Source organism: Penaeus chinensis, chromosome 39, assembly GCF_019202785.1.
Source record: "Penaeus chinensis breed Huanghai No. 1 chromosome 39, ASM1920278v2, whole genome shotgun sequence".
Taxonomy (NCBI): Eukaryota; Metazoa; Arthropoda; class Malacostraca; order Decapoda; family Penaeidae; genus Penaeus; species Penaeus chinensis.
In genome coordinates this window covers 27,835,461-27,852,960 of record NC_061857.1, presented here as the reverse complement: position 1 = coordinate 27,852,960, position 17,500 = coordinate 27,835,461, and the positions used below count along the sequence as shown (strand labels likewise).

Below are 17,500 nucleotides of genomic sequence, written 5' to 3'. Positions count from 1 at the left end.
ATAAGTTAAGGATTAGGATAAGTGGACAGAAGAAAGGGATGAAGAGAAAGAAAAGGAAAGGGCAAGAAGAAAAGGCCATGCAAATGTAGTTGAGGCAGTGATTGAGGTCCAACGCAATCCCTCCTTGGGCCTCAGTCTCCCTCTCCTAATGGTTAATGTTTAATGGTTAATGGAAGGGTGGTTGGCTTGGTGATTAGTTGTTAAAGCTGGGTTAAGGAATTGGTGAGTGAATGGGTTTGGGTCGGGTCAGGTAATTCCCCACAATCAAAACAATCAAGAGATGGGGGAGGGGGATCTAAATAATAACAAATCACTATCATGCAATACTTATTATCAAAGATTTCTTATAACAGTTTACAAATAACAAAACTTTACTTTTTTATATACATCTGTATACTTCATGTATATGTAGTCAGTACTGATGTGGCATTTGTGAGTTTGAGCTTTTCTCTTGTATCAAGTGTTAAGAAACCCCACTTTTCAAAATGGTCAATGGTTAAAAGCAAAATAAATGTGCTAGACATCTAAGGTCATATAGCACTATAGTTAATGTTAGTGAAGGATGGTTGGGTTAGTGATTAGTTGTTAAAGCTGGGTTAAGGAATTGGTGAGTGAATGGGTTAGGGTCGGATGAGGTAATGTAAAGGGGTTAGATCAAGTGAAGGATATATATGCGTTTGAGGAAGGAAAACAGGTTGTCAAAGCAGAAAGTGTGAGATTCTGTAAGGATGTCTGATAAGTTGGGATGTCTATGTAGGGAGGACGTGGGCATGACAATAGAATATGTGGGACTGAAAGAGGAACATTCGGAAACCGCGAATGTTCCAATGAAGGATAAGTTATACTTTCGTTGATTTACTGGCAAAGATTGCAAGGCGTGTTGCAGAATTTGAAGGGGAAGGTGCTAGAGGGTGGGATAAAGAATGAGGTTGGGGAGGTGGTGTTGTATCAGGAGGGGTGTCGGGAGGTAGAGGGTCTGGGGAAGAGGGTACTTGTGACATGAGGGTTTCACGTGTGTATCCAGGAGGGAGTGGAAGGGATAGAGGGGATAGTGGGAGGGTTAATATAGGTGGGGGTGGAGCTAGGGGGAATGGGTTTTGTTGGGATGGGGTAGGAGGATTGGGTGTAGGGAGAATATGAGTATGAGGAGGATGGATATCGGCAGTCACTTTGAGTGTGGAGGGAGCGGAAGTTGTAGAATTTGAAGGTGGATGAGTATTAGTTTGGGACTCGATTATGTAGTTCTGGATATCTTCAAGAGTTTCTGTAGTGGAGTTGGTTGGGGAGTTTTGTGAGATAAAGGTTTTCTTGTGAGGGGGGAAGAGAAGTCTGGAAAATAGGGGCAAAGGAAGGTGGAGGTGATTGTGAGGTAGGGGAAGAGGGGGTGGAACGTTTATTCTGTCTGCTGCGGGTAGTGTGGGGAGGGAGAGGGGAAGGTGTTGGGGCTGTAGTAGAGATTGGGGTGTCTGGATTTAGGATGGCAAAATAATTTGATTGGGTAGAGATTGGAGTGTCTGGGTTTAGGATGGCAAAATAATATGACTGGGGAAGGTAGGAGGTAGAAGGACGGAAGTTAGATGGAGGGGGGTTGGGTTTAGGAGAGGGTGTAGGAGCTTGGGAGGTAGGGGGATTGGCAGAGTGAGCGACATTACTGGAATAGGGGGTAAGAGAAAAGCCTCGTCGACGTGCTTCCTGTCTGGCTTCACGTAGAGTGAGTCCAAGTCTGAATGGTTAATGGTTAAAAGCAAAATAAATGTGCTACACATCTAAGATTATGTAGCACTATAGTAAATGGTAGTGAAGGGTGGTTGAGTTAGTGATTAGATGTCAAAGTTGGGCAAAGGATTGACGAGTAAATGGGTTAAGGTTGGGTAAGGTAATGTATAGAGGTTAGATCAAGTGAAGGATGTATATGCATTTGAGGAATGAAAACAGGTTGTCAAAGCAGAAAGTGTGAGAAGTTGTGGGAGGGATCACGAAAATCGGTCCCATTTGGCTGGGCTAAATAGATTATTTAAGAATTTTGTAGAGATGGGGGTAGTAAAAGGACGGGGGCATGTGGAAGAGGGAGTTGTGTTAAGGGGAGGTGGACAATAAGGTTGTGAGGTAGTAATAAGGGAGGATGGGGTAGTTGATGAAGAAGGTTGTGGGGGTATAATTGTTGAAGTTGAGCATGTTGGGAGTAGAAATGTCTCCTGGGGTGTTGATTAGGGTGGATACTGTACTAGTCCGCATTGAGGAGGGGCTATTAGTTGTAGTGTTCAGAGCCGTGGTCAAAGGAGAGCCTGGGGTCAGGGTATCGGCCGAGTTTGAATTGGTGGAGCTATTTGATGAAGAGGCAATTGTCTCTAATAATGGTATGGTTAATGGTTATTCATTGTTGGCCATGATAAGCCTGGAGTATGTTGGGGAGAGAAACGGTCCACCCCTCAGGGTCGCTTGAGGGGTAAGGGCTAGACAACTAATGCAGGGGAATACCGTGCCCATGGCTCCCTCAGGCCTGGCACAAAGTCAGCCTTTCATCCTTTCAGCACGGCTCTCACACCTTAGGAAGTGGATAGTAGAAGGGGTTGGTGAAGGGACAGAAACGAAAAAGTAGGAGGGGAAAAAAAGACCATGCAAAATTTGTTGAGTCGAGGGCTGAGTCCCAAGGTTGGGGAGTTCCCCAGCATTGGGTCCCAGTCTCCGCCTCCTAAGCCCCCCCCACGACAACAACCGGCAAGGGATTGGGGGGGGGGGGGTCCAAGTCTGAATCGGAGAGTTGCTACCTCAGACTCAAATTTGTAGGTGGGGCAGCCTTTATAAAATACATTATGGGGGCTGCCACAGTTTGCACATGTGCGTGATTGTGCAGAGCAGTTTGATCGAGTATGGCCAGGTTGGGCACATAGCGGGACATCTGGCTGTAGAATGACAGTGTTTGGCTGGCTGTCCTAAACGCCAACAATTTTGGCACTGACGAGGAGGAGGTTGGTATGGTCGGACAGGTAGGGATTCCCCACCTATGTAAACATTATAGGGAAGGTCATGTCTACGGAAAGTAATTTTGGCAATGTTGATGGATTTCTTACGATTTCCTCTGGGAGGAATGGAGTAGCATTGTACATATGTTGCATCATAGTCTGTGAGACAAGCGAGTAAGTCCTCTCCACAATCTGACAATTCTTTGTCATAGATTGGGCAACCTGTTGGGGAGATAGAGACAGTTCCAGTGCAAGTATTGAGGGTTGGGTGAGGTTCTGTAGGGATGGGATTACCACATAGATCAGTTAGTTTTGTTAATGCTATAGCTTGGTTTTCAGTTGTTACTGTGACGAGACGGTAGTGGTCGGGTCGGCTACGGAAAGAGACTTTGCCTAATGTTTTTGGAGGCATTGTTGGAAGAGGAGGGTGTTTTGAGAGTAGGGAGCTGTGGGAGGGATCACGAAAAATCGGTCCCATTTGGCTGGGCTAAATAGAGTATTTAGGATTCTTGTAGAGGTGGGGGTAGTAGAAGTGCGGGGACGTGTGGAGGAGGGAGTAGTGTTGAGGGGGGTAGTGTTACGGGGAGGTGGGCAATAAGGTTGTAAGGTAGTAATAAGGGGAGATGGGATTGTTGATGAAGAAGGTTGTGGGAGTAAAGGTGTTGAAGTTGAGCATGTTGGGAGAGTAGAAATGTCTCCTGGAGGTTGGTTGTTGATTAGGGTTGATACTGTACTAGTATGCATTGATGATGGGGGAGTTGTTGCAGTGTTCGGAGCCGTGGTCAAAGGGGAGCCGGGATTGGGGCTATTTGATAAAGGGGCAAGCCTCATTGCCCCTAATAGTGGGGTTACATCTTCATTATTGGCCATGATAAGCCTGGAGTATGTTGGAAAAAAAAAACAGTCCACCCCTCAGGGTCCCCTTGAGGGGTAAGGGCCAGGTATGGCAGGGGAATACTGTGCCCATGGTTCCCTCAGGCCGTTCAGGACTGACATAAAGTCAGCCTTTCATCCTTTCAGCACGGCTCTCACACCTTAGGAGATGGATAGTAGAAGGGATTGCTGAAGAAACTGAAACGAAAAGTATGAGTAGGAAAAAAGACTATGCAAAATTAGTTGAGTCGATGGCTGAGCCTCCTAAGCCCTCCCACGACAACAATGGGCAAAGGATTGGGGGGGCCCACTTTTCATAGAGCACAGTGGGAATTGGCGACTTAATTGTAAAATGAAGTCTGTCTGCCTTTATATATATATATCATTCATAATTCCATTATTCATGAATCTGACAGATATCTTGAGAATACTATATTGGTATTTCTAAAAACTTCAGTGCTAATCACTCCTCAGTGTTGTTTTTCTTTAATCTAATCTGATGTCTGTTAGCTAGGTGGAAGAGTGGTACAAAATATGACAAGAAAAAACAAGAGCTCATACTGAATAAGCAATTACATGTCAAAATGCTCACTATATTAAGTTTACAAAGCCCTCGCTCCAAATTATAGTTTGAAATACAAATGAAATAACAATGAATGTAAAAGTAAAAAGGAAAAACAAAAGCAAATGAAGAAGAGAACTGAAGAAAAAAATAAATAACAAAATCCATACATGTAAAGACAGGAAAGACAATAATACATGCTTGCATGTGATGCAAGAAATAAGGTTTGAAAAAAAATAAATAATGAAAAGTCAACAAAACCAACGTATAACAAATCATTTATTGTTCTATAAAGGTTAAAGCATATTGATTCCTCATATGGTTTTATTGGTGAAAATAGTTTTTTATCTGATAAATTTGCTTTGTTAAATAACATTGCACAAGTTACACATACTATCACAACTACAGATCAAGAAGTTTTTGTTTTGAAAATAGGTGACACAGTATATAGAGAATTCAAGTTTGTTGGTGTTCTTATACAAAGACAAGAATAACTCTGATTGTATAATCCCATTATCATTAGGTGTTCAGACCTTCAACAGTTATACATTATATTCTGATAACCCACAATCTAAAAAGCATTAGCTGGTGTAATTAGGCTGCCAGCTTCTAAGAGTTCATTCATGCTGGTGTATTTGTAATAAAATAAAGAAGTTTCTTCAAATAAGTCTCTGACTCAGTCCCTCACTAAGTTAATATCTAACTGCTCAACACTACCATTTCAGAAAAGCCCTGAACAGCTTGCATTAGCTTAATGACAACCTCTGTATATTGCCCACCATCTTGGAGCGAGCAGACTTATCAAAAGTTCCAAAATGTGGAATAGCAGCTGCACATCAGGCCAGAACCCTTCCCTTGGCCAGCGGCTGCATAATTGCCGAGCAGTGCTGGCCCTCTTTCTGAAGATCACAAGAGCTGCTGAGGTCATTCTCCACAGAATGAGACTTGGCTACTAGTAAGTATGGGAAGTACAGTTGTGAACACTACAATGTGCCAAATAACCCCTCTGCTCCTCTACCTTTAGGACTGCGAGCAAACACCCTTCCTTTGACAAGGACTGTGAACCACCACTCCCAGGCTGTTGAGGAGGTTATGCCTGGAGTGCCTAGTGGCAATGTGGCTTCCAGTCGTAAAGCTTAGACGCTATGATCAAATACATTAGTTCTAAATAGCTGGAAAGTGCTCAGTGCTAAATAGGTCAGCTCTCAAGAGCTGAATGTAGCTGAGTAGGCTCTAGATAACTGAAAGAAGCTGAGCTGAACTAGACAGCTAAAACTCAGTAAACTAAACTGACCACAACTAGCCTAAACCCATCATGTTAGAGAATGTTAAGTGTAAATAAAACTATTTAACTTCTTATTGTAATTTATATCACATCCTTCTTATAAATCTTCTAAAAAAAACACTGCACACTAAAAATCTTTCTTCATATCTGAAAAAGAGAGATTCATAAATTAGTAGAAAAAAACATTGATACTGGGGCTGCATACAATAAATACACTGTCCTTTGGTTTCATTTTACTAGCCCTTAGTCAAGAAGTCAATTATCAAGCCTATTTGACCTCACCTATTCACCCTATTCTTGGAATTTTGTAAAGAAACGATTTTAAATTTATCACTATTACTAACCTTAAAATAATGGTTAATGGTTACAAAATAAATGTGCTAGACATCAAGGGTTATACAGAACTATAGAAAGGTGTAATAGTACAAAAGATAAATGCTATGTGTCAGAAGTCATATAGCAGTTCAGGAAGATAAGGGATTAACAAGGGTGATTAGATCAAAATGTTAAAGGAAAAAGAGTGGGATTTTGCCAGGATGTCCTTTGGGTAAGGTAGGGATTAGCAAGAGAGGAAGGGGCTTTAAGGACAATAAGATCACAATTTCAGGAAAAAACATCAGGAGGGAAAGAATCCAGGGTTGCTGTGACAAAGGGTCCCATGGGTATCCAGAGAGAAGCAGGAGGGATAATGGGGAAGGAAGGGGATGATGCAGCTGAAGCAGGGGAGATAGGATGTTTTGGGAGGAGGGGGTGTTGGGGGAACATGAGTAGGGGGAGGATGCATGTTGGGAGTTACTTTGAGTGTAGAAGGAATGGGAGCAGAGACTGGAGGGTGGATGAGGTGTAGGCATGTTATCCTGGGTAATGATTAGATTTTGAATGTCTATGAGAGTTTCTGAAGAGAAGTTGGCTAGGGAGGTCTGAGAAACAAAGGCTCTCTTATAAGGGGGAGAAGAGGGACAAACGTTTGAGGGGTGAAGGGAGGGGTTGGCGCAGGAGTGGATGGGGTAGGAGGAGAAATGGAGGACTATTTAGTTTGTCTTGTGCAATGAGTTAGGCAAGGTGGAAGAGGGGTGGGTACCAGCCAAGTAGTGTTTGGAGTGTCTGTATTTAGAATAACAACAGAATTTGACTGGGAGAGGGAGGCAGTAGAAATGGAATAAGGAAGAGATACTGGGTAGATGTAGAAACATCTTGGGAAGAAAGGGGAGGAGCAGAGCAAATTACATTATTTGAGTAGGAAGTGAGAGAAAAACCTCATTAATGGGATTCCACAGTCTGGCCTTGTGTAATGTGAGGTCAAGTTTGAATCTGAGAATTGCCACTTCAGACTCAAACTTGTAGGTAAGGCAGCTCCCATAAAATAGGAGTCTCCACAATTGGCCCACGTGACTAATGATGACCAGGTTAGGCACATAGAAGGTATTGGTGTATGGAAAGGCAGCATTTGGCAAGAGGGCCTAAATGCCAACAATTCAGACATTGACGGAGAGGAAGTTGATATGGTCAGGCAGAGAGGGACTCTCTGCCGATGTAAACATTAAAGGGGAAGTCATGTCTAAAATAATCTTGGCAATATTGATGGGGGACTTACAATGGCCTCTATAGGGAATAGTGTTTTTGGAGGCATTGCTGGAAGAGGAGTGTTGTCAGAGTAAAGGGATGTGGAGGGGTTTGTAAAATATTGATCCCATTTGGCTGGGCTAAACAGATTACTCAAAATGTTTGAAGAGGTGGGGGTAGTAGAAGGACGGGGACGTGTGGAAGAGGAAGTAGTGTTGAGAGTGGTAGCACTGTGGAGAGGTGGACAATATGGCTAGAGACTGGTAATAAGGGAGGATGGGCTAGTTGATGGAGAAATTTGTGGTGGTGGAGAGAAAGAAGAGGATGTTGGGAGAGGAGGAATGTTTCCTGGAGATTTAAACTGATGTGAGAGTAGGCACTGATGAGGGGATAGTAACAGCAGTGTTCAGAGTTGTGCTCAGAGGGTCAGGGAACTAGGTGAATTGAAATCACTGGGGATATTTGATAACGGGGCAAGCCTTAATGCCCCTTATAACAGTACAAAGTCTTCATTACTGGCTGTGGTAAGCCTACAGGAGAGAGAAATAGTCCTAGTTAAGGGGTAGACAACTAAACAGGGAAATACTGTGCCTATGACTCCCCCAGGCCATTCAACAGGACTCTCACAACTTAGGAAGTGGATAGTAGAAGGGGTTGGAGAAGAGAAGGAAACAAAAAGATGAAGGGGAAAAGGCCATGCAAAATTAGTGGAGTCGAGGGCTGATCCCCAGCATTGGGTACCAGTCTCCGTCTCTTAAGCCCCACACAGCAACATTGGGTGTGGGATTGGGGGAGGGGGGGGGGGGGATCTTAAAATAATAATGATCTTAATAATAATGATGATGTTAACAACAATGACAGTAAAATTGGTGATTTAAATAAAATTGATCTCACTCAAGGACTGGGGAAACAAGTGAGACCAGGTAGGTCTCGTAAATGACCCTTGGGGATTTAAGCAGCTGAAGAGCCCTCTATGTTCAAGACAAACCAATTAAGTAAAATTATGTCGGGCAGTGCATGTATCTGGCACCAATGATGATATGCCAAAGCTTTTACCTAAAATCCTACTTCTACATCTGACTCATTGTGATATATCGTACCTGAATTAGTGAAACTTCCTCAATCTGACAGCAAAATTTGTTCAAAAATTAAATTCTTATTACATTACTTATAATCATTATAATAAATTATGATTTTACTTCAGTTTCACTGTAAAGCAAAAAGTAAAGTAATAGTTAATGCTCTAAAACTTGTATAAACAAACTAAAAAAAAAACAAAAACAGTTAGGAATTTATACTTATAAATACTTATATACACACACACAAATATAAATATACATAAATATACATATATATATATATATATATATATATATATATATATAAATATATATATATATATATATATATATATATATATATATATATATATTTATATATATATATATATATAAATATATATATATATATATATATATATATATATATATATATATATATAAATATATATATATATATATAAATATATATATATATATATATATATATATATATATATATATATATATATATATATATATATATATAATATCTCTATATTTATTTGACATGTTGCAACACTGGGTAACTTACCGCTGCTTTCCTGTCTTCGGGAAGCATTCTCTTTTGACAATCCAGCCAGGAAGGACTCAAACACGACGACCGCTTCCTTCATTGAGGTTTTCTTGTACTCTGCCACCGCACGCTCCTCGTCTGTCTTTCCCACGTCAAACTGGTTGATTTCTTCCACGAGCTGACTGCAAATATGGTATTTCTATTAAGCATCAAAAGTAAACAAGTAAATATAAAACAAAAAGTACAGACCAGGTATAAATAATCTATAAACCAAACATTCATCTCATTAATATTCTAGAAGTCAGAAAATTAGTTTATAATGATATACATTCACTCTGATAAGCAAAAGAGCACCAAAATTACATCTACCAAAGAAAAATAGTCAATCATATCTCTCCTGCAAATTCGTATACAAAGAAATAAAGACAGAAATACATAGTAATAATAATAACAAATAAACAAAATTGAATAGTAATATTAACCAAAGCAAAAATAAATAACAAATAAAAACATAACAATAATCGTAATAAATAACGACAACAACAATAAGAAATAACTATGTTATTCTACACAACCCACAAGACACTTCAGCCAACCTCAAATTCGGGACGGCCATGGGGTCAAAAGCATCAGCCTTTCGGGGGTCAAAGCACACGCAAACCCGCCCTGTTTTGGGGTGGATGCAGAAGGGGGACTTCAGCAAATGGTTGAGCCCTTTTGTCACGTGGATATCTAGACGTGGATACACCAGCTGAAGAATGATCTCCGTCACTAAGTTTGGCTTAACGCCTTTCTTGAAGTCGTTCTGTCAGGGGAAAGCACATGAAATATAATTTCACAGTAAAGGAAAACCATACAGTTACTATATATGATTAAAAATACATTTCATTACAAAACAAATAATTAGAACAAGAAATCAATTCAAAAGTCAGTCCAGTACTAGTCCCAAACCAACCTTATTAATGGCCTTGCTGATCTCCGACTGTATGGTGTTCCAGCGCTGGTGTGAATTACTACACTGCGACATCACTTTCTCCAGAGACTCTCGCAGCGACTGTTCGGGAATCAGATTAAGGACCTTGCCCCATTGGTCAGGTGTGCCTAAGAGGTCCTGGTCCTCAAGAATCAGCTCTTCAAAGTATTTTTTGGCTATTCCTTCAGCACGTCTATGAAAGGAGAACGGTGGAAAGTTTGAAGTTATAGGTTTTATGTCTATGGCTGGGTTAGGAAATATACTTTTTTAATTGAGAAACTTTAGGTCCGATATTACTAGTAGTTTTCAATAACCAAAATTCATTAATAATCAATAAAACCTAAGGGCCATAATATACAAGACGACCTTAATGAATTCATATTCATTAATAAAAACTACAAACCTAATCAAAGTTACCCTGAACTAAATCTCCAGCAAAACTTACTTGATAGATGGATGAACTTTCTGTGTGATGTTGACTTTCTTGCTCTGACTATCACCGCCCCGAATAAGCTGCAGGTACTCAGCTACGGCCGAGCGCTGCGGCTGCGACAAGGCCCTTGCACTGGCATCAGAGACCCAGCAATGAACGCCACGACGGCCGGAATAGACCCACAGGAGATGCTGATATCCAAAATCCTCTGGAATGAGTAATAAGAAATAAAGGAATATGAGATTAAATACATTAATTAATAAATATGAGATATGAGAAAAAGAGATGAAGATAATCATGCTCCATTTCAGGATTTGTAGCAAAGAGACACTCATAAAGTAACTAAATGACAGATTTAAAGTGTAATCAAAGTTTACACTGCAAGCAAGTAAAATAAATGGAAAACTTTGCCGACCACTGAGAGATTCTAAGAATTTCTTAAGGTCATCTTATTAAAGCAAAAAACAAAAGCAATAAGCAATTTGCTTTATACAAGAATTGATTTGTAAATCCTAAATTTTTAAAAATCACAATTCAAATAAAAATGAAAGCCTCATGTTAGGTAGAATTGATGAGATGACAGGTTCTGAATGAAAAATATTCTCCACAAAAATTGACTAAACAAGTAGGCCTACACACCTCTGAGAGCAGCATCCAAAATCTTGACAGCAACAGTCATAAACCTCCAACATTTGTGACAGATATCAGCACCTGAGCAGCATGTTCTCACCTGCAAGTGAAGGTCATTAATATTTATAATGATGGGGATCTCCGACTGTATGGTCACTGATATAATTCATAATGAAAGTGATCTCTCTATCAGATTCAAAAGGGACAAGATTGCTTTGTTTCAGTACAAAACAAAAACTTTTAACTTTTGAAATCAATGGTGTTAACAGTGGTATAATAATAATAACAAAAAAACTTTTAAAACAACAAATTTTCTAAGTTGCAAATGCCTTTCAAACACTGATTTGTGTGGAGGGAGGGAGGGAGGGAGGGGGAGAGAGAGGGAGGGAGTGAGAGGGGAGGGGGGGGGGGGGGGGGGGGAGAGAGAGAGAGAGAGAGAGAGAGAGAGAGAGAGAGAGAGAGAGAGAGAGAGAGAGAGAGAGAGAGAGAGAGAGAGAGAGAGAGAGAGAGAGAAGGGACAAAAGAGAGAGAGAGAGAGAGAGAAGGGACAAAAGAGAGAGAAGGGACAAAAGAGAGAGAGAGAGAGAAGGGACAAAAGAGAGAGAGAGAGAGAGAGAAGGGACAAAAGAGAGAGAGAGAGAGAGAGAGAAGGGACAAAAGAGAGAGAAGGGACAAAAGAGAGAGAGAGAGAGAGAGAAGGGACAAAAGAGAGAGAGAGAGAGAAGGGACAAAAGAGAGAGAGAGAGAGAGAGAAGGGACAAAAGAGAGAGAGAGAGAGAGAGAGAAGGGACAAAAGAGAGAGAGAGAGAGAGAGAGAGAAGGGACAAGAGAGAGAGAGAGAGAGAGAGAGAGAGAGAGAGAGAGAGAGAGAGAGAGAGAGAGAGAGAGAGAGAGAGAGAGAGAGAGAGAGAGAGAGAGAGAGAGAGAGAGAGAAGGGACAAAAGAGAGAGAAGGGACAAAAGAGAGAGAGAGAGAGAAGGGACAAAAGAGAGAGAGAGAGAGAAGGGACAAAAGAGAGAGAGAGAGAGAGAGAAGGGACAAAAGAGAGAGAGAGAGAGAGAGAAGGGACAAAAGAGAGAGAGAGAGAGAGAGAGAAGGGACAAAAGAGAGAGAGAGAGAGAGAGAGAGAAGGGACAAAAGAGAGAGAGAGAGAGAGAGAGAGAAGGGACAAAAGAGAGAGAGAGAGAGAGAGAGAAGGGACAAGAGAGAGAGAGAGAGAGAGAGAGAGAGAGAGAGAGAGAGAGAGAGAGAGAGAGAGAGAGAGAGAGAGAGAGAGAGAGAGAAGGGACAAAAGAGAGAGAGAGAGAGAGAGAGAGAAGGGACAAAAGAGAGAGAGAGAGAGAGAGAGAGAAGGGACAAGAGAGAGAGAGAGAGAGAGAGAGAGAGAGAGAGAGAGAGAGAGAGAGAGAGAGAGAGAGAGAGAGAGAGAGAGAGAGTGAGAGAGAGAGAGAGAGAGAGAAGGGACAAAAGAGAGAGAAGGGACAAAAGAGAGAGAAGGGACAAAAGAGAGAGAGAGAGAAGGGACAAAAGAGAGAGAGAGAGAGAAGGGACAAAAGAGAGAGAGAGAGAGAAGGGACAAAAGAGAGAGAGAGAGAGAGAGAGAGAGAGAGAGAGAGAGAGAGAGAGAGAGAAGGGACAAAAGAGAGAGGGCAAGAACAAGATGAAGAGAGAGGGAGGGAGAGAGAGCAAGAGAAAAAAGGAGAAAGCAGAAAAAAGAAAGAGTGAGAAATATATAGCTACTAATACTAATACTTGAAATAAATTAGCAAATTAGCAAAGAAAAAATTATGAACATACCTCATCGTAATCTGTCATATCAATATCAAATACAAGCTCCTTTTCAAGTGGTGTAAACACTGATACTGTGCGGTGTTCTTTGGGTCTGCAAAGAGAACGAGTCAGAAGATATAACATTCATCTCTTAATTCTACACTGATAACATAAAAGAATGTCCTAAAAAACTATGCTTTTACTGTACTGCCAATACATAATTCACTGTACAGTGCTATAGATTCTATAGATACAAAAGTAAAGCAATCACTACTCTACTTTGGAAAAGGGGGTTTTCAGGGACAATAACAGTTAGCATTCAGGACTATCCTATTTTAGAGTGAGAAATCATTACTCTATCTAATTTTTCACCCTTTAAAATCTTTCCATTTAACTATTCTCCTCTAAGCTAATAGAACCCTGCTGAAAATGTGAACAAGAAATGAAATTGGTATAAGTTTATAGGATCTAACTAGCAATACCAACATTGTCCATGTAGGCCATGCAGTCCTCTCAGATTATCCTTATCTCATCTGCTAGACTCAATTTAAGCCCGATTTCTGAACCTCTTCAATCTTACTATAATGGGAACAAATGCCTTAACTATGGAGATACTGAAAGATATTAACAGATTAGAAACAGTGACAGAAACAGGACTCCTAATGAAAATATTTAATAAACAGTTCATTAACTAAGTGCCTCAAATTATGCATACCACTAACCAGATAAATATTCAGGAAAAAGAAAACGGACAAAAAGTCACTGACAGGTGTACAGTATATATATAATTAAAAGCTGTTTCAATATAAATCATGGACATTATTATTACAGGTTGAAATCTTCCATGACCTAACATAAACATGACATTTTGGCACTTTTTTAAAAAACTTTTACTGCACATATGACATTACCCACATGGTAAAAGGAATACAGAACTGATTTCTCAACAAGGTCTACGACACTTTTTCCAAATAACATATTGCAAATTACAACTAAAAATGTTATTCAATATCACAAACACTTTATAATGACAGTGTCAAGTAATCACTACAGACTTACAACTTTAGAACTCTGGCAAACAAAGTGCATTCACGCAGGAATATAGGATGTGTCCTGATTCCTCATTCAGTAAAGCTAACCATCCAAGCAATATCCTGCAACAAAAAGTCACTAGCTGGTGGACTTGAATGTTCGTGGTGTGCACAGCTTGAACAAGATGAAATAATGTTATGACCAAGCCCAAACGCCAGCGCTGCCCCAGGCCTACCGAAAGGAGTAGACGGCACCAATGTCGATCTTGTGCGGGCAGTGTTTCTTGATCTCCTTCTCCATCTCCTTCTGGTCTTTGAAGGACTGGTATCGCACGTAGATGTCATCGGCCAGGGTGAAGCAGAACTCTCGGTGCGGGAAGTAGGTCTTGGGGACTGGAAAGGGGACAGAAAATGAATAAGGGCCTCGGAAAATTGAGGGTGAAATGTACACTGTAAACGAACCATCACATGCACACGCACACACACACAATGCCCCTCCCCCCAACCTATCTTTTCGTAGCTTCTATTTATCCCTCTCAAAATTGCAGAAAGCTCGGTATAGGTAAAGTTCTGACTAGCCGTCTTTAAACCGGAAAAAAATATATGCATGTGATAGAGCAAATAAATCTAAGAAACTTATCTTCTATGAACTTCCGTCGCAAATCAGAAATAACGAAGTTATTGGACACGCAAGTGTCACAGAGCCCCGAATGAAAAACTATCTCAATATTTTAAAAATCGCCATCCGATATCCTTTCCTACTTTATGTAAACAAAACAATGATACCGTTTTATTTTGGTTCATTTATTGTAATACTTTCATTTCGTAACTAGAAAAATTCCGCATAAACTTACATGAAGGTGATTTTCTTTCTACATTAAAATGTCTGACAATACACGAGTAATACCATCATAAAATCGAGTATTTACAGTAATTATGACATTTCTTACTCTGCGCAAATCGATGTGTCTGGTCCATATTACGGACAAGAGGGAACTGAAGAATTGCGCGCGATTTTCAAAATCAACAACGTTACCGCATGAACAGCGCACGAAACCTTTTGAAACTTTTATTATATACCACATGCGCGTGACATTTGTCACGAGAGCCAATAGCATTACAGGAAATGCTATAAACCAATCACATGCCATCATTTGCGCCACACGTATGTATAGTGGGCAAGGAGAGCAAATATACCAATCTCTGCTCAAAATGGATCTCAGGTGTGTAGGTTGTGACCCACATTATTATAGAGTTATATCTGATTATTTTGAAAAAAAATGATAACGCTATAGAGTTCCTGAGGGCACACGGTGTTTTGCCAAGAGCGGTAAGTTGCCCGCATTGCGATTTACCTTGCAAATATCGTGAAGATCGACATATGTGGTATTGTGGCAGATGGAAAAAAATAGCAAAGACAAAACGGCGTAAAAGTTGCGTTTTCTCGACCAGCGATTACAATGGCACGTTTCTGCAGGGGACACATCTCGAACCTTTTAAAGTAATTTTATTTGTGAATCATTGGCTACAAAAACATTGGGATCACGCACAAATTATTAAATGTATTGGCATTTCTAAGCCAACTAGCGTAGATTGGAGGAGTTTTTGTTCTGAAGTAACCGAATATTGGTTACAAAATCAAAATTCAATAGGAGGTGCTGGTGTAATAGTTGAGATCGACGAGACGCTGCTCGTGCGCCGTAAGTATAATAGGGGCAGACAGTTGAGCCAGGTGTGGGTCTTTGGGGGTATTGAGCGTGTAAGTAAAAAGAAATTCGTTGTGCCATTAGTTGGCACTGACCGCAGTGCAGACACGCTCATACCCCTTATTAAGAAATATATCAAACCAGACAGTGTGATATACAGTGATGGATGGGCTGCTTACCGGAACCTACAACATCATGGTTACAAACATCTGAGTATTAATCATTCTGAGAATTTTGTAGACCCAGACGACCCACAAATACACACACAAAACGTAGAAAGGTTATGGAGGGACCTAAAGGAATGGGTCAAGCGGCCAGGTATTAGGGCCGCTTACATCAACCAATACCTGGCCCGCTATTTATTTATAAAATCAAATCAAACATCTCTGATCCATTCCTTCTTTCTACAAGCGGCAGAGCTGTATCCGCCGCAAGGCGGAAAAGAGAGAAAGATCGACTCGCCTGCCCCAGTCCCTCTAGACCTTTCATCTTCAGAGAGCGAGTGAAATCCGGTAAGAGTTCACACTTACCTGATTGCTTGTATGCATATAGTCCAAACAAAAACGTAATACAAAACAAATACCATTTTTTCGCGCACCTAAAGACAAATTTCTTCTGAAATAGCGATAATAAATTAATAATGTGTGAAACAGATAAACAAGGACACCATGTATAACGACCAATTATTGACAACTTAGCGATTATGCGGTGTTACAGACTGAGAAATTCTAGCCAATGAAAACTTCAGGCAATGACGTCAGAGTTTTCTGACCAATCAAAAACAGTTTTTCGGAAAGCCCTGCCCTCGCCCATTGAAAACGTTCAGTGTGTATCTGTCCGGTGGCCAAGGAAGTGTAGGTGTGAAAAAAAAAAAAATATAGAAGCCGGCAGAAATGTTTACAAATTGCGAAATACACGTATAACTGGAAATACACGTATAACTGGAAATATTGCTACGCCGAGGACGTGTTATTGTAAAGCTTAATAACGGAGACGGGACGATATAAGTTAGTAAAATTTAAGTAACGTTTAACGAGAACCGGCGAAATCTACATAGTTATTGCACGAAGTACATTTCAAGTAATAAGCCAATTAATGTAATAAAAATGCATACTTTTAATAGGATAATAATACATGCATTATTAATACAAATTATTTACGATTTGGCTATTGCAACCGACCGCAGTGGGTGTCGTGGCCGCGCGCGACGAAATCAGGCTAAAGCTTTCATAATTCCGCGGGACGAGCAATAAGGCTTGGCTGCGAGGCCTGAAGCCTCGCCACGGCCTCCGAAGTATTTTCGGCTCAGGCAAAGGTCAATAAGTTCCATCTTACATTTTAAGACCAGTATAAGTATTGAACGGTTACCATATTTGACGACAATCATCACTAAAGTTTGCAAGGTGTGTTACAAAAATGTGTAAGTTTTTTGTTTGAGAATAAAATTCACGGAGACTGCGTGTGCCGTTGCGGCACGGTCTCCGTGCGCGAACACGTAACTGTCAGTAGCGCTTTTTTTTGTTTCTTTGCTTTGTATTTATTATCGCAGTCAATCAAAATACCGTTGTTATTTGAGGAACTATTAATGAAGCTTGTGTATGAATTTGAAACGGTCATCTGGAAACTTTCGAAACGCATTTTCATATAAAAAGTTGATTGTGCCAAAACATGGTTTGATTCATTTGTATTGTCCGTCAATCAGGCAAAAAATAATCCTGGATTTAACCGCCGAATTGTATACCGTAAATTGCATACGTGAAACATGGCCACTGTCCCCGTAGAGTTTCAGCAAGCCCGATTTTAAGTTAATTTAGTGTTTTTCTTGTTTTTCTGTGTGTAAATCATGCTAATTACCCTCCCATAATACAGTGCGAAGCCGAATCTTACACATTTGATCAACTTTGCCGTCGGGGAATACAAGTTCCGCTACTCATCAACGAGTCAAATGCGACGGAAAGCAACAGCATAACAGCGTTAAACTACGAGGGGAGATTACACTCCAAAAAAAGTGGTTTCGAAAGTCGGAGGCTGGATGAAACTTAACATTTACCGAAAGCTCGACCTAAAGAACTCTCCGAGCAGTGAAATGCTGTGGGA

At 40.5% G+C, this 17,500-nt stretch overlaps 2 protein-coding genes across 2 annotated transcripts in view; one reads left to right on the top strand and one right to left on the bottom strand.

Moving 5' to 3' along the window:
• The window catches only part of LOC125046531 (kiSS-1 receptor-like), a 113,874-nt gene extending 108,336 nt beyond the window's left edge, over positions 1 to 5,538 (top strand). The window contains exon 14 of the mRNA XM_047644315.1: positions 5,423 to 5,538. Within this exon, the coding sequence (XP_047500271.1) occupies positions 5,423 to 5,538 (116 nt within the window). The remainder of the gene's footprint in view (positions 1 to 5,422) is intronic.
• Positions 5,539 to 5,757: 219 nt separating this feature from the next.
• LOC125046663 (DNA primase small subunit-like) overlaps positions 5,758 to 17,500 on the bottom strand; it is a 12,293-nt gene continuing 550 nt past the window's right edge. Inside the window, exons 2-9 of the mRNA XM_047644510.1 lie at positions 13,934 to 14,090; positions 12,694 to 12,778; positions 10,906 to 10,996; positions 10,279 to 10,474; positions 9,816 to 10,026; positions 9,457 to 9,665; positions 8,879 to 9,042; positions 5,758 to 5,830 (exon numbers count right to left, since the gene is read on the bottom strand). Coding sequence (XP_047500466.1) covers positions 5,811 to 5,830; positions 8,879 to 9,042; positions 9,457 to 9,665; positions 9,816 to 10,026; positions 10,279 to 10,474; positions 10,906 to 10,996; positions 12,694 to 12,778; positions 13,934 to 14,090 — 1,133 coding nt within the window. The 3' untranslated portion in view covers positions 5,758 to 5,810. The remainder of the gene's footprint in view (positions 5,831 to 8,878; positions 9,043 to 9,456; positions 9,666 to 9,815; positions 10,027 to 10,278; positions 10,475 to 10,905; positions 10,997 to 12,693; positions 12,779 to 13,933; positions 14,091 to 17,500) is intronic.